The sequence below is a fragment of the Rhinoderma darwinii genome, chromosome 6 (assembly GCF_050947455.1).
Source record: "Rhinoderma darwinii isolate aRhiDar2 chromosome 6, aRhiDar2.hap1, whole genome shotgun sequence".
Lineage (NCBI taxonomy): Eukaryota > Metazoa > Chordata > Amphibia > Anura > Rhinodermatidae > Rhinoderma > Rhinoderma darwinii.
The window spans coordinates 74,569,969-74,583,555 of NC_134692.1; the positions used below are offsets into that span (position 1 = coordinate 74,569,969).

Consider the following 13,587-nt stretch of genomic DNA (forward strand, 5'->3'; position numbering starts at 1 on the left):
GCTGTTTGGGCGAATAGTAGAGCAAAAAAAACAGCGCAACATAGTATGATAGTATAATGGTAGATCCACTTTAAAGAGGCTCTGTCACCAGATTATAAATGCTCTATCTCCTACATAATCTGATTGGCGCTGTAATGTAGATAACAGCAGTGGTTTTTATTTTGAAAAACGATCATTTTTTAGCTAGTTTAGATTTATGCTAATGAGTTTCTCAATGGGCAACTGGGCGTGTTTTTACATTTTACCAACTGGGTGTTGTACAGAGGAGTGTATGAGGCTGACCAATCAGTGACTAATCAGTGTCCTACACTTCATTGTTCCAGCCCAGCATGATCCACAGCACAGTGTGATTGTGCAGTGAAAGAAGTAAACACGCCCAGTTGCTTAAAACACAATACACGCCGAGTTGGAAATAAGAGAAAACACGCCCAGTTGTCCATTAGAAAGGCTCATTTGCATAAATATAAAATTGCTCATAACTTGGCCAAAAATGATCGTTTAAAAAAACAAACAAAAAAAAACGTTACTGTTATCTACATTGCAGCGCCGATCACATGCAATAGGAGATAGGGATTTGATAATATGGTGACAGAGCCTCTTTAACCCCTTCCCGCCGCAGCCCTTTTTCAGATTTTCATTTTAGTTTTTTTCCCCCCACATTCCAAAAGCCATAACGTCTTTATTTTTTCGGCGATATAGTCCTACGAGGGCTTGCTTTTTGCGGGACCAGTTGTAGTTTTTCATAGCACCATTTATTTTGCCATATAATGTACTAGGAAACGGGGAAAAAAATATTTGTGGGGTAGAAAATGAAAAAAAACAGCGATTCATCCATGGTTTTTTGCGTGCCGTTTTTACGGCATTCACTGTGCAATTAAAACAACATGTTAACTTTATTCTGTGGGTCAATACGATTATGGCGATACCAAATATACATAGTTTTTTCAAAAACGAGCATTTTTGGCCAAGTTATCTTACCATTTTTATATTTATGCAAATGAGCCTTTCTTAAGTACAACTGGGCGTGTTTAAAGTTATGTACAAGTGGGCGTGTATTGTGTGTAACATCTGGGCGTTTTTACTTGTTTTACTAGCTGGGCGTTGTGAATAGAAGTGTATGATGCTGACGAATCGGCATCATCCACTTCTCTTCGTTAACAACCAGCTTCTGGCAGTGCACAGACACAGCGTGTTCTCGAGAGATCACGCTGTGACGTCACTTCCTGCCCCAGGTCCTGCATCGTGTCGGACGAGCGAGGACACATCGGCACCAGGCGACAGAGGCTACAGTTGATTCTGCAGCAGCATCGGTACCTTCTCATTCCTTCTTTTTCTTCTCGGAGGATGGGGGAGTTGTCACAAACTTTACACAGTGTTTCTAGTTCTAAATTTACGATTAGTTACGATTCTAGGTCTGTTGCTTCCATATCATATGTTATGTGAATTTATTTGATACTGTATGTAGGAAATATGCCTAAGCATACCAATGTCTTTCCTATGAGTAATGCCGTTCGTACTGATATGTATCTTTCCAGAGCTGTTTATTTGGCTTGTTTTCTTTTCTGTATGTAAAAAAATTCTACAATAAAAATCCAGATTATGAAAAAAAAAATAATAATTGGTCGCCAAAAAAAAAAAAAAGGTTGGGCAGCCCCCTTTTAGATGGTACCACAGAGCCCTCTGTAGATGCCACAGTGCCCTCTGTAGATACGGCCGCACACCAACCCGTAGATCATGCCACATTGCCCTCTGTAGATAATGCTACACACACACACCCGTGGATAATGCCACACACTCACCCATAAATAATGCCACAGTGCCCTGTGTAGATACCACCCCCTAGATAATGCCACAGTTCCTTCTGTAGAGAATGCCACACACACCCCTTGTAAATAGTGCCACACACACCCATTGTAGATAGTGCCACACACACCCCAACACCCCCCCCCCCCCCCCGGTAGATAGCTCCATTGCGGCTACTTCTAGGAATGGAATCCCCACCCAGAGCATTGCCAACTCTTTGGCCGAGGATTCCTCCTTGGCCGAGGATTCCAGGGGATCCTCCTGGACCGGAATGTGATGTCAGGGGCAACCCCAGAGCCGGTGTCCCAGAGCTCTGCTCTGGAACTCTGGGGAATCCACTGACATCAGTATCCATATATGGACAGTGTTGTCAGGGGATTGCCCAGAGCTGGAGTCCCGGAGGAGAGCCGCTTCTAGCACTTTGCTGGGATTCCAGCTCTGTTCCTGACATCACTATCCATATATGGACAGAGATGTCAGGGGCAACCACTGAGCTGGAATCCCGGCACAGCGCTACTAGCACTCTGCCTGGTACTTAAGCTCTGCTCCTGACATCACTGTCCATATATGCACAGTGATGTCAGGGGCAACCCAAGAGCCGGAGTCTCGGGCAGAGTGCTACCAACGGAGTCTCGGGCATATATGGACAGCAATGTCACAGGCTTCCCCAGAGTCCCGGAGCAGAGCCTATACTAGAGCTCTGCCCGGGACTCCGACTCTGGGGAAGCCCCTGACATCCCCAGAGACCCGGAGGAGAGCCTTTACTAGCGCTCTGCCCGGGACTCTGGCTCTGGGGACAGAGAGGTCAGGGGATTCCACAGAGTCCCGGAGCAGAGCCTATACTAGGGGCTCTGTGTCCCGGGGGCTGCAGATGACAGCCTCAGAGGCCGCATGAGGCCCGCGTGAATGAGACCCCTGCTCTTTACTATTAAATTGGATGGGACATTAACAGGGCGTCTAGGGTATAGGTTGGAGGTCGGGGCGTTCCTTGAGTAGGGGCGTTGCTGTTTAGGCAGGGTGAACTGGTAGGGTTTAACAGGGTCAGTTTGTTTTCCCTATAGCATTTATTGACCCACCCTCTTTTTTTAAAGGACAACCTCCTTTTTTATCAATATGAAGTAGAAGTTACGTTTCATTGTGTAGTTTTTGTGATCAGTCGGTTTTTTCTTATATAATCGCTGGCTATTATCTGGCCTACCAAAGTCATTACATTTCTTTGGCTCTGTGAAAAAATTCAATGGGGCAGGTGTACTATTCCAAATGTGCCACAATTTTGGCTGAAATTGAGCCAGAAGTGTGGAGTACACACCGTGGGCAACATTTATAACACAAAAAACTGGTGTAAACTAAGCCAACCATTGATATAAAGAGGAGAAAAGTAACGAACATATCTAGAAAGATACACGAAATTTATCATACAGCATGCAACACTTTCATAAATTCGACTGCCTTCTCTAAGTTTACACTTTCTAAAACTTAGACAGTATTCGTAAATCTGCCAAATATGTGTCAAAATGCAGATTAATCACAAAATTCAACAAGATACAAATTGCATTTTTTTGGTATCAGAGGTAATGAAATAATGTAAAAACATAATTGGATACAAATATATATGAATAGAATAAATGAAATAATAAAAAGATAATGTACTGATTGAGGCATAAGATCAAAAGTAGAAATACTGAAAATGCTAGAGATGGGTTGCCATAATATTGCTATGATATACTACAAAAAGATACTTACGCTTGTAACAGTGGCAAGTAGCATATGAATTACAAGAAGATATTTTCCCATTGTTGAGATATGTCATGGAAGTAGGCTCTTCTTAAATTATCTGAAATATCAAAAGATGAGAGCTTGATTTAAATAATGTATTATGCATGACTCAACTAAAAGAAACATTAATGGGGTTGTCCGAGATAAAATGTCTTTGTGTTAATGCTTGTAATTTATAAATCTAAATACATTTGTAATATACATACATTTTCCAAAGTGGCCCCGTTTCTAGATCCTGCCGTGGGGTACTTGACGGGTGACGTCACTCTCTGCACTGGCTCTGGCCGCTGTGTTGATCTTCAATTGTTTGCCGGGCATACGACACGTCACTTGTTCTGCTGCTGCACAGCCCGTAACGCGAATGCACGGTCACTGCTGTTCTCGAGATAACAGCAGGGGCCGCGCATGCGCGTTACAACAGAAAAGCGCACACACAGCACGTCACGAGTGAAGTGTCGTATACCCGGAAAAGAATTGAAGATCAACACAGCGGCCAGAGCCAGTACAGAGAGTGACGTAACCCGTCAAGTACCCCACGGCAGGATCTGGAAACGGGGCCATTTTGGAAAATGTAAGTATATTACAAATGTATTTATATTTATAAATTACAAGCAATAACACAAAGTCATTTCATCTCGGACAACCCATTTAATCTTATAGGATACAAATAAAAGTTGAATAACGTTCTATTAGAAAAATTCACAATTTGCATAGTCTCCATATAAAAAATCTCTTTACTCAAAGTATTTACTCAAATATCTTTTACCAAGTACAGACTTAAGTTAAACAATAAAATGAAGTCAAACAACATTTTACTTATTAAAAATTGGCAATTTAAATAAGGCTCTGTTCACATCTCAGTTAGTTCTTTTCCATAAGGATATGTTCACACGGCTTATTTTCAGGCTGATTTTGGTGCAGAAACGCCTCGTTTTACGTTGAAAATACACTTGAAATAAGTCTACACAGTTTCCCATTGATTTCAATGAGAAATACACGGTGCTGTTCACGAGGCTTATTTTTACGCTGCTGAATGAAAAAAAAACGCCTCGTAAAAAGAAGAAGGAGCATGTCACTTCTTGAGCCGTTTTTCATAGGGTCAATAATAAAACCAGCTCCAAAAACGGCTAAGAAAAAAAGCCTCAAAAAACATTTTCTGCTTCAAAAACGGCTGAAAATCAGAGGCTGTTTTCCCTTGAAAACAGTTCCGGAATTTTCAGCCGTTTTTAATTGTGCGTGTAAACTTATCCTTAGGGTTCAGTTGGTTTTTGAGGTTCAGAATAGCATAGCATGCTGAAGTATTGTATCCAGCAAAACAAACAAACAACCGATACCGGTCTGAAACATAACTGATAAGTCAGAGAAAAAAAGTGGATCCGTCATAACTGACCACGGCGGATCGTAACTAATCCAGTAGCAAGCATCCAGCAACAAACCAAAAAAGGAGCGTGAACACCTATCATATCATATAATTCGACAAAATATTTTATTTCATTATACAGAAACAAACATTACATCCGACAAGGTTAAAAACATTTAAAATTTATATACTTTAAGGGTCCAAATCAATAATGTGATCCTTTTGTAGCGACAACCCCAAAATATGGGAATAACCAGACAGGAATAATTGATAAAAATCCTCTCACTATTGCACTACTTAGCCACCAACGTGGTGAAAAAACTTGTAAACCGAGGAAAGTGTAACATCTAGTAATATATGCATCAATGTAATAACAGCTGAAGCATAAAAACAACAAAAGATACAAATAAAAACTGCTGTCAATTTAAGGCTTCACATCGTTCACATCTGCGCCATGGTCCCCTTCCGAAGTTCCGTTTGAGTTTTCCGTCAGAACGGGACCCTGACTGACACAAACAGAAACCATAGGTGCCAATGGTTTCTGTTTGTCTCCGTTGTGCAAGTGTTCTGTCGTTTTGACAGAATCAATAGCGTAGTCTGAACGGAGCCCTGACGCAGATGTGAACGAAGCCTAAGGCCTCATTCACACGACAGGGTCCGAGTGTCGGCCGGGAAAATCTGCCGTTTTTGGCCGATTTTCCCGGCCGGTTTGCATCCGATCTGATTCCGTTCCGGGCCGTGTTGCCGTTTTTACCGGCCGATTTGCATCCGTTTTTTTTCCCCTGTCCGTTTTAAAATCGGATGAATTTCATTTAAATTTGTTGCCACACACAGCCCTTTGTAGATAATGCCACCCAGCCCCCCTGGTAGGTAATGCCACCCAGTCCCCTGTTGGTGATGCCACCCAGCCCCCTGTTGGTGATGCCACCCAGCCCCCTGTTGGTGATGCCACCCAGCCCCCTGTAGGCGATGCAACACAGCCCCCTGTAGGCGATGCCACACAGCCCCCTGCATGCGATGCCACCCTGCCCCCTGTAGGTGATGCCAACCTGTCCCCTGTAGGTAATGCCACCAAATCCCCTGTAGGTAATGCCACCAAATCCCCTGTAGGTGATGCCACACAGCCCCCTGTAGGTGATGCCACACAGCCCCCTGTAGGCGATGCCACACAGCCCCCTGTAGGCGATGCCACACAGCCCCCTGCAGGCGATGCCACACAGCCCCCTGCAGGCGATGCCACACAGCCCCCTGCAGGCGATGCCACACAGCCCCCTGTAGGTGATGCCACACAGCCCCCTGTAGGTTGCACCCATCCCCCCCTTCCAGAAGTCACTGACTTCAATGTCCATATATGGACAGTGTAGTCACTGACTTCTCCTGGAGAGGAATTCCCTGCCACAGGTCGGGGATTCCGCTGCAGAAGTGAGTGACTTCGCTGTGTCCATATATGGACAGTGTAGTCACGCACTTCTCCTGTAGCGGAATCCCCGGCGGAATCCCCGGCCAGAGTCGGGGATTCTGCTGCAGAAGTGAGTGACTTCGCTGTGTCCATATATGGACAGTGCAGTCACGCACTTCTCCTGTAGCGGAATCCCCAATCCCCGGCCGGGGATTCCGACTCCTACAGGGAGCAAAAAAAGACCCTCCTCCTCCTCCTGACATGCACTGTGAGGAGGAGAGAGAGAGCGCAAGCAACGGTAGACCCGGCCATCACTCGGGTAATGTACTAGGCTTAGGCTAGGTTTAGTCTAGGTTTAGTCTAGGGTTAGCCTAGGTTTAGTCTAGGGTTAGCCTAGGTTTAGTCTAGGGTTAGCCTAGGTTTAGTCTAGGGTTAGCCTAGGTTTAGTCTAGGGTTAGCCTAGGTTTAGTCTAGGGTTAGCCTAGGTTTAGTCTAGGGTTAGCCTAGGGTTAGTCTAGAGTTTGTCTAGGGTTTTTGTGTGGCGTACGTGTGTGACGTCTGTGTATTTTTTTGTGTTACATTTTATATATATATATATATATATAGCAGAAGAAAATTTGCAGCACTCCAACATGAAAAAAATGGTGGTTTATTCAATCCAACATAACAGCAACGTTTCAATCCTACAATAGGATCTTTATCAATCCTATTGTAGGATTGAAACGTTGCTGTTATGTTGGATTGAATAAACCACCATTTTTTTCATGTTGGAGTGCTGCAAATTTTCTTCTGCTATATATTATTATACGTCCGAGGATCGGGACGTTTTTGCCTGGCACCTGGTCGATTATTTCTATGCGAGTGCTGCTGTCTTCTTGTGTGCTATATATATAGTGTAAAAAAAAGTTTTATAGTCTACATGTTTGTTCAACTTCAGTTTTTTGTGAAGCGTGCTTTTGTGACGTCCGTGTATTTTTGTTGATGAAAAAAAAATGGAAAGAAAAAATAATAAATTTGTCTGCGTGTGCGTCTGGTTACAGTCTTTGTCGTACGTGTGTGTAATTAGAATGGCCCATAGGAGGACTTCCGGTTCCGGCGCTGGGGATGCAGGACGCGAGTGACTGAGCTCCCGCTCCCGTCCAGCCTGTAAGCTCGCAATAGTCGCTACGGCGACGATAATCAGCGGGGAAGTCACCAGCCCTGCACACGGCAACATCATCGGTGGTGCCTGTATGGACAGGTACCTCCTCAGAAGCGCGCAGAAGCCAGCCATGGAGGAATCAGCCGCGGCCGTGGTAAAGGGAGGTAAGATGGCGGCGCTTCCCGCCACTGCGACCCTGCTATACACACAGGAAGATGAGCTGCAGCACCATCAGTCCCAGCTTTCAAGCCCGGCAGAGCATGTACTGTCCGCTCTTCCAGTAGCCATTGACTATGTAACCCTGGCCCGTGAAGTAGCCAAACAGATAGCGCCAGACCTGCAAAAGGCGCTGGAAAAACGGTGCAAGATTCTCTAAACCGCGTGCATGCGGAGCTGGCACAAGTCACTATTAGAGCTGATGAGTTAGAACAGCGTATGACGCTGCTGGAGGATGAAAATGAACGCCTGCAATCCAAACTCAGAGGGGTGCTGTCTGTTACTACGCAGTTGGGGGACAAGGTGGAGGATCTGGAAAATCGCTCCAGGAGGAGCAACCTGCGACTGGTGGGGCTGAAAGAAGCGGTGATGTCTGCTGATTTGCAACGAGTGTGTGAGAGGACACTGCCGGAAGCTTTAGGTCTTCCCCGTCCCTGTCGGGTGGAGAGGGCGCACAGAGTGGGGCCGGACCCCAGAAACCTCCCAGCAACAGCTGACCACAATTCACATCGTCCCAGACAAGTAATCTTCAAACTGTTGGATTACAATGACAAGGTGGCACTCATGAAAGCTTTCCGCAGCAGATCGCGTCCTTTGGAAATAATGGGCATGAAAGTGCTACTATTTGAGGATTTCTCGGCGGAGGTTGCAAAACGAAGGCGGGCTTTCAGCAAGATCTGCACCGCGCTGTTCCAAGCGAGAATACGCTTTAGCCTGCAGTACCCAGCCATCCTGCGGGTATTTCAAGAGAACGGGCGGAATAAGGTTTTCACCACTCCACAGGAAGCGGAGGACGCACTTGCGAAGCTTTGTGGGAGCAGATCACAGCAAGAGGAGCGTCACAGTCCAGTACATAGTCCGCAGCGCAAGTCAAGAGAAGACAAAAGGAACCGGCTAAATATGGAGCGAACCTGGGCAGAAGCCTTAATGCCCACACCTGGAAGATCCCGGGGGGGGGGTCGAGCCGGAAATAGAGGGGACTCTCCGAAGCCGCAGAGGCGAACACGGGACCGCACCCGATCCACGTCTCCTGATTGACGGACGAAGTCCTTTTTGGCGCATTTTATTTAAGCTGATGTGATGATGATTTTGTGGACGCTGTAGACCAATTGCAGATTCCGACCAGCTACAGATAAGTTTACAGATAATCTGAAAGTTATTGAGGGGGATATTTTGCGGTTTTATACAGCACTATGTACCGGTCAACAGTAGACCTATTGTTATAATGTTACAATGTTATCAAGGTTGAAGTATATGCATTCTGATATTTCCCTGCATTTTCACTGCAAGATATTTGTGAGGGAGCTAGATCAGGATCTGAGACTGTCCCTGGTGGGCGGGATTGACCGGGAGTGATACAATGCCTCCCCCACGCAAGGGATTAGTGTTATCTGTTACAATGGCAGACTGAGGGAAATTGTGGTAGGAGATAGGGGACACGGAGGTAGGGAAACCTTGAAGCGAAGCAAGGTTCATAGGGAAATGTGAGGATGCAATCCTAACGGATTCTAGGCTGTTAAAGTAATGATAAGGGAATGTACATAAGGGTGTGCAGGCGACAAAGAGGTACTGAGGGGGCAAGGGCAGGTGTTACTTCCTCATGGAAGGAGCCATATAGGCAGGCTGGGGGGGAGGGGGAGGGAGGGGCGCGTTCTGGCATAACAGAAAAAAGTGAAGTCACATACACCAGTGGGTATTAAGGGACTGCTAACCCTTGCCGCAGGTGATTTTATGATTTTGTTAGGTAAGGGATGGTTGGCCTTGTTGGTTCTGGCTTACAAACCAGGGTTTGGTTATGATGTTAATGTTTGTACATGGCTCTTGGGAAAAGACGGATCTGACTCCCTGGACTCCACACGACTTTTAGGCACTTTAGCTCATCTTTTTTTTTTTTTTTTTTTTTTAAATTTGTTTTTATTAATTTTCCATATAAACAACACAATAACAACATAAAGTGATCTCAGGCGACTTAGTGCACTTGAAAAGCATATACTGACTTGCAAGTCAGGCAGATAAGTACATACATTCTCTGTGCCTTTATACAGAACGAGAATTTATACATGTCATTACCACGTCTCCATTGTGCTTATCTCGTCTCAGCGAGGGAACAATCGTGCACTTTAGCCCCCTTCTCGGCCACACAACCGTGGGCCATACTGCTCGGACACATAACCAAACATAAAAACCAACATACTATCAAAAAATAAAACCTTCATTGCCCGCCGCCTCTCCTGTTTACCACGTGTTATCCCCCCCAGTCCTCCTTTTAGAAGTCTGTTGCATCCATTTCCTGTCCCTCGTTGTCTACACTCCCCCCTTCTACACCCTATCTCAGGCATGTATGGAAGTCCTATTGCATAATATCCCCAGCCAGCCTCCTCCTCTGATACCATGTAGTGGGTTGGAAGCAGGTATGTATTTTATCTTTTACTCGTTGGGGTAGTAGAGAAATAAAGCCCTCCCAGATCTGAAAGAAAGTCTTAACCCTTTTTTCCTTCTGGTGTGAAGCCTCCACCCAATCCATCTTCATCATGAAGGATAATTTTTCCAGGAAAACCTGAAGTTGTGGGGCCTGGGTGTGGTTCCACACTTGCAGTATTGCCTTCCTGCCTGCTGCTGCCAATAAATGTAGGATGCGAAGTTCGTGTCGGGTATGATCCTGTGTGCCTGTTTCCACATACCCCAGTATTGCCCATTGGGAGGTCAAAGCAAACTGCCCCGTCATGTTGGTCTTTGCAAAGTCTCCAACCCTCTCCCAGAACTCCCGGATACGAGGGCACGCCCATAGGCAGTGGTACAAGTTTGCCTCCGTCTCACCACATTTAAAACAGTCCGAGGTCTCATACAGTCCCATCCTGTGGCCCCTTTGGGGTGTAATATATGCTCGATGGGCCACCTTTAGCCACATTTCCACATATCTTGCTGAGGGCAAGAGTTTGTGCGCAAAGATTGTGGCCTGTAGTATAACTGTGGGGGTTAAAGTCGCATCGTCCGCCTCCCATTTCGCTAGGCCTGAGTTAGGGGTACTATATTCTATGGAGGGATGGAGAAATCTGTACAATCTAGATATTCTCGCCAGATGTGTTCCTGGCTCTAGTATCAGTGATTTAAAAGGGGAAGTCCATTCCTCAGGTGGGATGTGACCCAGCACCACCTGCGCATAACTCTGGGCCTGTATATAGTTAAAAAAGGGGAGAGAGATGTGTGGGTATTTAATTTGTAAGTCCTGTAGGGAGAGCATTGTATGGAGCGTGGGATGCAAAAGGGCCCCCAAGGAATTAATACCATTATCATGCCAAAAGGTAAACATACGGTGTGAGGTACCCTGCTGAAACCGCAGGTTCCTGACCAGGGTCAGTGCTGGTGAGAATTGGGTGTTTAGGTGTAGCATGTGGCGGATCTTATGCCAGGTCCTCCAAATTGTAATTATGAGTGGGTTGACCCTAGAGTCAGTAGGCAACATGTCATATGGGAGATGTAGAAGGTTTATAAGGGATATCCCCGGGGTAAAAGACTGATCCACCTGAGGGGTAGTGTAGTATGAGGTGCCTTGTGCCCAGTCCGATATCACCCTGGCCAACGCCGCCAGATTATAAGTCCTAATGTTGGGGAAGTTCAGACCGCCGTTAGACCTGTGTTGTTGTAAAACATGAAACGGGATTCTCGGCCGGCCCCCCGCCCAGATAAATTCCCTGTAAAGTTTATTTATAAGCTGTTCATCCTTCGGTCTCAAGTACACAGGCAGGGATTGAAAAAGATAAAGAAGTTTAGGGAATTCCACCATTTTCAGTAAATTTGCCCTGCCCATGAATGAGAGAGAGAAGTGTTGCCAAGATTTCAATGTGGATTCTAAGGCTACAATATATTTAGAAAGATTGCAGTTATAAAGGGTAGAAGGCGCTCTAGTGATCTCAACTCCCAGGTATTTTATCGAAGAAGTGCACCATTTCAGGGAGAACTGCGATGACCATAGGGGCGTGCAAGGGCCTTTTAGAATTAGGGCTTCACTTTTATCCACGTTCAGGGTGTAGCCGGAAAGTTTCCCCAGCGTTTGTAGTTCCTCCAGGGCCCGGGATAAAGTGTGTCTGGGGTCCTTGAGCACAAGAAGAAGATCATCCGCATAAGCCGTCATCTTCAACTCGTATCTCCCCAGATGTACACCCCTGAACGTGGATGACATGGAAATGTGGTATAATAGGGGGTCTAATGACATGTTGAATAGGATAGGGGAGAGGGGACAACCCTGTTTTGTGCCCCTGAATAAATCTATCGTTTGAGAAAGGTGTCCGTTAATAAATAGGTTTGTAGTGGCCTGCGTCTGTAAGGAGTGCAGGTACGTCAGAAAGGTCTGACCAAAATTCCTACCCCGCAGCGTTTCGTTTAAAAAGGGCCAAGAGACCTTATCAAAAGCTTTTTCAGCATCTAGGCTGAGTAGCATGGTCGGAAGTTGGTCAGCCTCCTGTGCCCGCACTGTCGCAGCAATCACCGCCCGGATGCTTTTAGAGGAGTATCTGCCAGAGACGAACCCCATCTGGGAAGGGTGGGCAATTGCGGGAAGGAATGTCTGTATACGATTAGCTAAAATTTTTGACAGGAGTTTATAGTCCTGATTAAGCAGGGAGATAGGTCTGTAGGACTGGGGTAAGACTGGGTCCTTATTTGGTTTAGGGATAATTATGGTTCGAGAGTCAAAAAACGAGTCTACTACCAGGTTGTTGCGGTAAATGTCATTGAGTAAGCGAGTTAGATGTGGGACTATGTCTGGGGATAGCATCTTGTAGTACTCACTCGGAAAACCGTCTGGCCCTGGGGATTTGTGGTTGTGTGAAGAGGAGATAGCTAGGCGGACTTCCTCTTCCGAGATGTCCGCCTCTAAAAGCGTGTTTTGTTCCTCAGAGACCCTAGGCATGGAAAGAGTTTCCAAGAAGGCCTTCACTTTTGGCATATCAGTGGGAGCTGCCCTGTAGAGGTCTTCATAATACTCCGCAAATATTGCTTCAATTTTCTCAGTTTCCGAGTGTAGTGCCCCTGAGCGTGTATCCCTTGCCAGAAGCACACGGCCCGTGTTGCGTGGGGGTCGCGTGAGATATGCCAATAGGGATCCTACCCTGTTGCCCCACCTGTAAAATTTGTTTTGGGAGGTCTTCACCTGCCACATTGCGTGCCCCTGTAAGAAAGTGTTCAGTAGGCCCTGCGCATCTAAGAATTCTTTTTTAGAGTCAGGGGTGGGGTTGCCCGCGTGTATGGATTGTGCTCTAAGGAGATTAGATTGTAAATCGAGAAGTTGTGTCTGTGTTTTCTTACGTTTTAAGTTTACATAACTTATTATATGCCCCCTCATCACTGCTTTAGAAGCCAACCATATCAAGGCTACATCATCTAGCTGCTGGCTGTGATCTTGGATATAGTTATTCCAGTGTGTTTTTAGGTAGCTTCTGAAGTCCTCTGACTCATAAAGGTATGATGGGAACCTCCACAGATTCGTCCGGGGCATAGGGGGCAGCCCCTCTAAGGTTAGGGATACAAGGGCGTGATCTGATATGGCGATGGGTCGGATATCCGTCCGTGTTACTCTTGAAAACAAGCCTGTAGTGAGCATTATATAATCGATTCTGGAAAAAGAGTCGTGTACTGCAGAGTAAAACGTATAATCTCTCACTTGTGGATTATGGAGTCTCCAGGGGGTCACATAAGGAGAGATGCTCCATGAAGAAGGCCATCTGCGAACTGGGAGGGGAGTCTGCATGGTCTCCACCCGATCTATCGAGGGGAGGGTAAGAAGCTAGATTATAGTCTCCAGCCACAATCAGGTCCGAACATTCCCTTTGCAGCAAGAATTCCAGTAGTTTAGGATAAAAACCGTCAGTCGTCAGGTTGGGGGCGTAAATGTTA

At 45.9% G+C, this 13,587-nt stretch overlaps 1 protein-coding gene across 1 annotated transcript in view; it reads right to left on the reverse strand.

The window, feature by feature from the left end:
* The window catches only part of CALCRL (calcitonin receptor like receptor), a 243,873-nt gene that overhangs the window by 217,008 nt on the left and 13,278 nt on the right, over positions 1-13,587 (reverse strand). The window contains exon 2 of the mRNA XM_075829949.1: positions 3,547-3,637. Coding sequence (XP_075686064.1) covers positions 3,547-3,597 — 51 coding nt within the window. The 5' untranslated portion in view covers positions 3,598-3,637. The remainder of the gene's footprint in view (positions 1-3,546; positions 3,638-13,587) is intronic.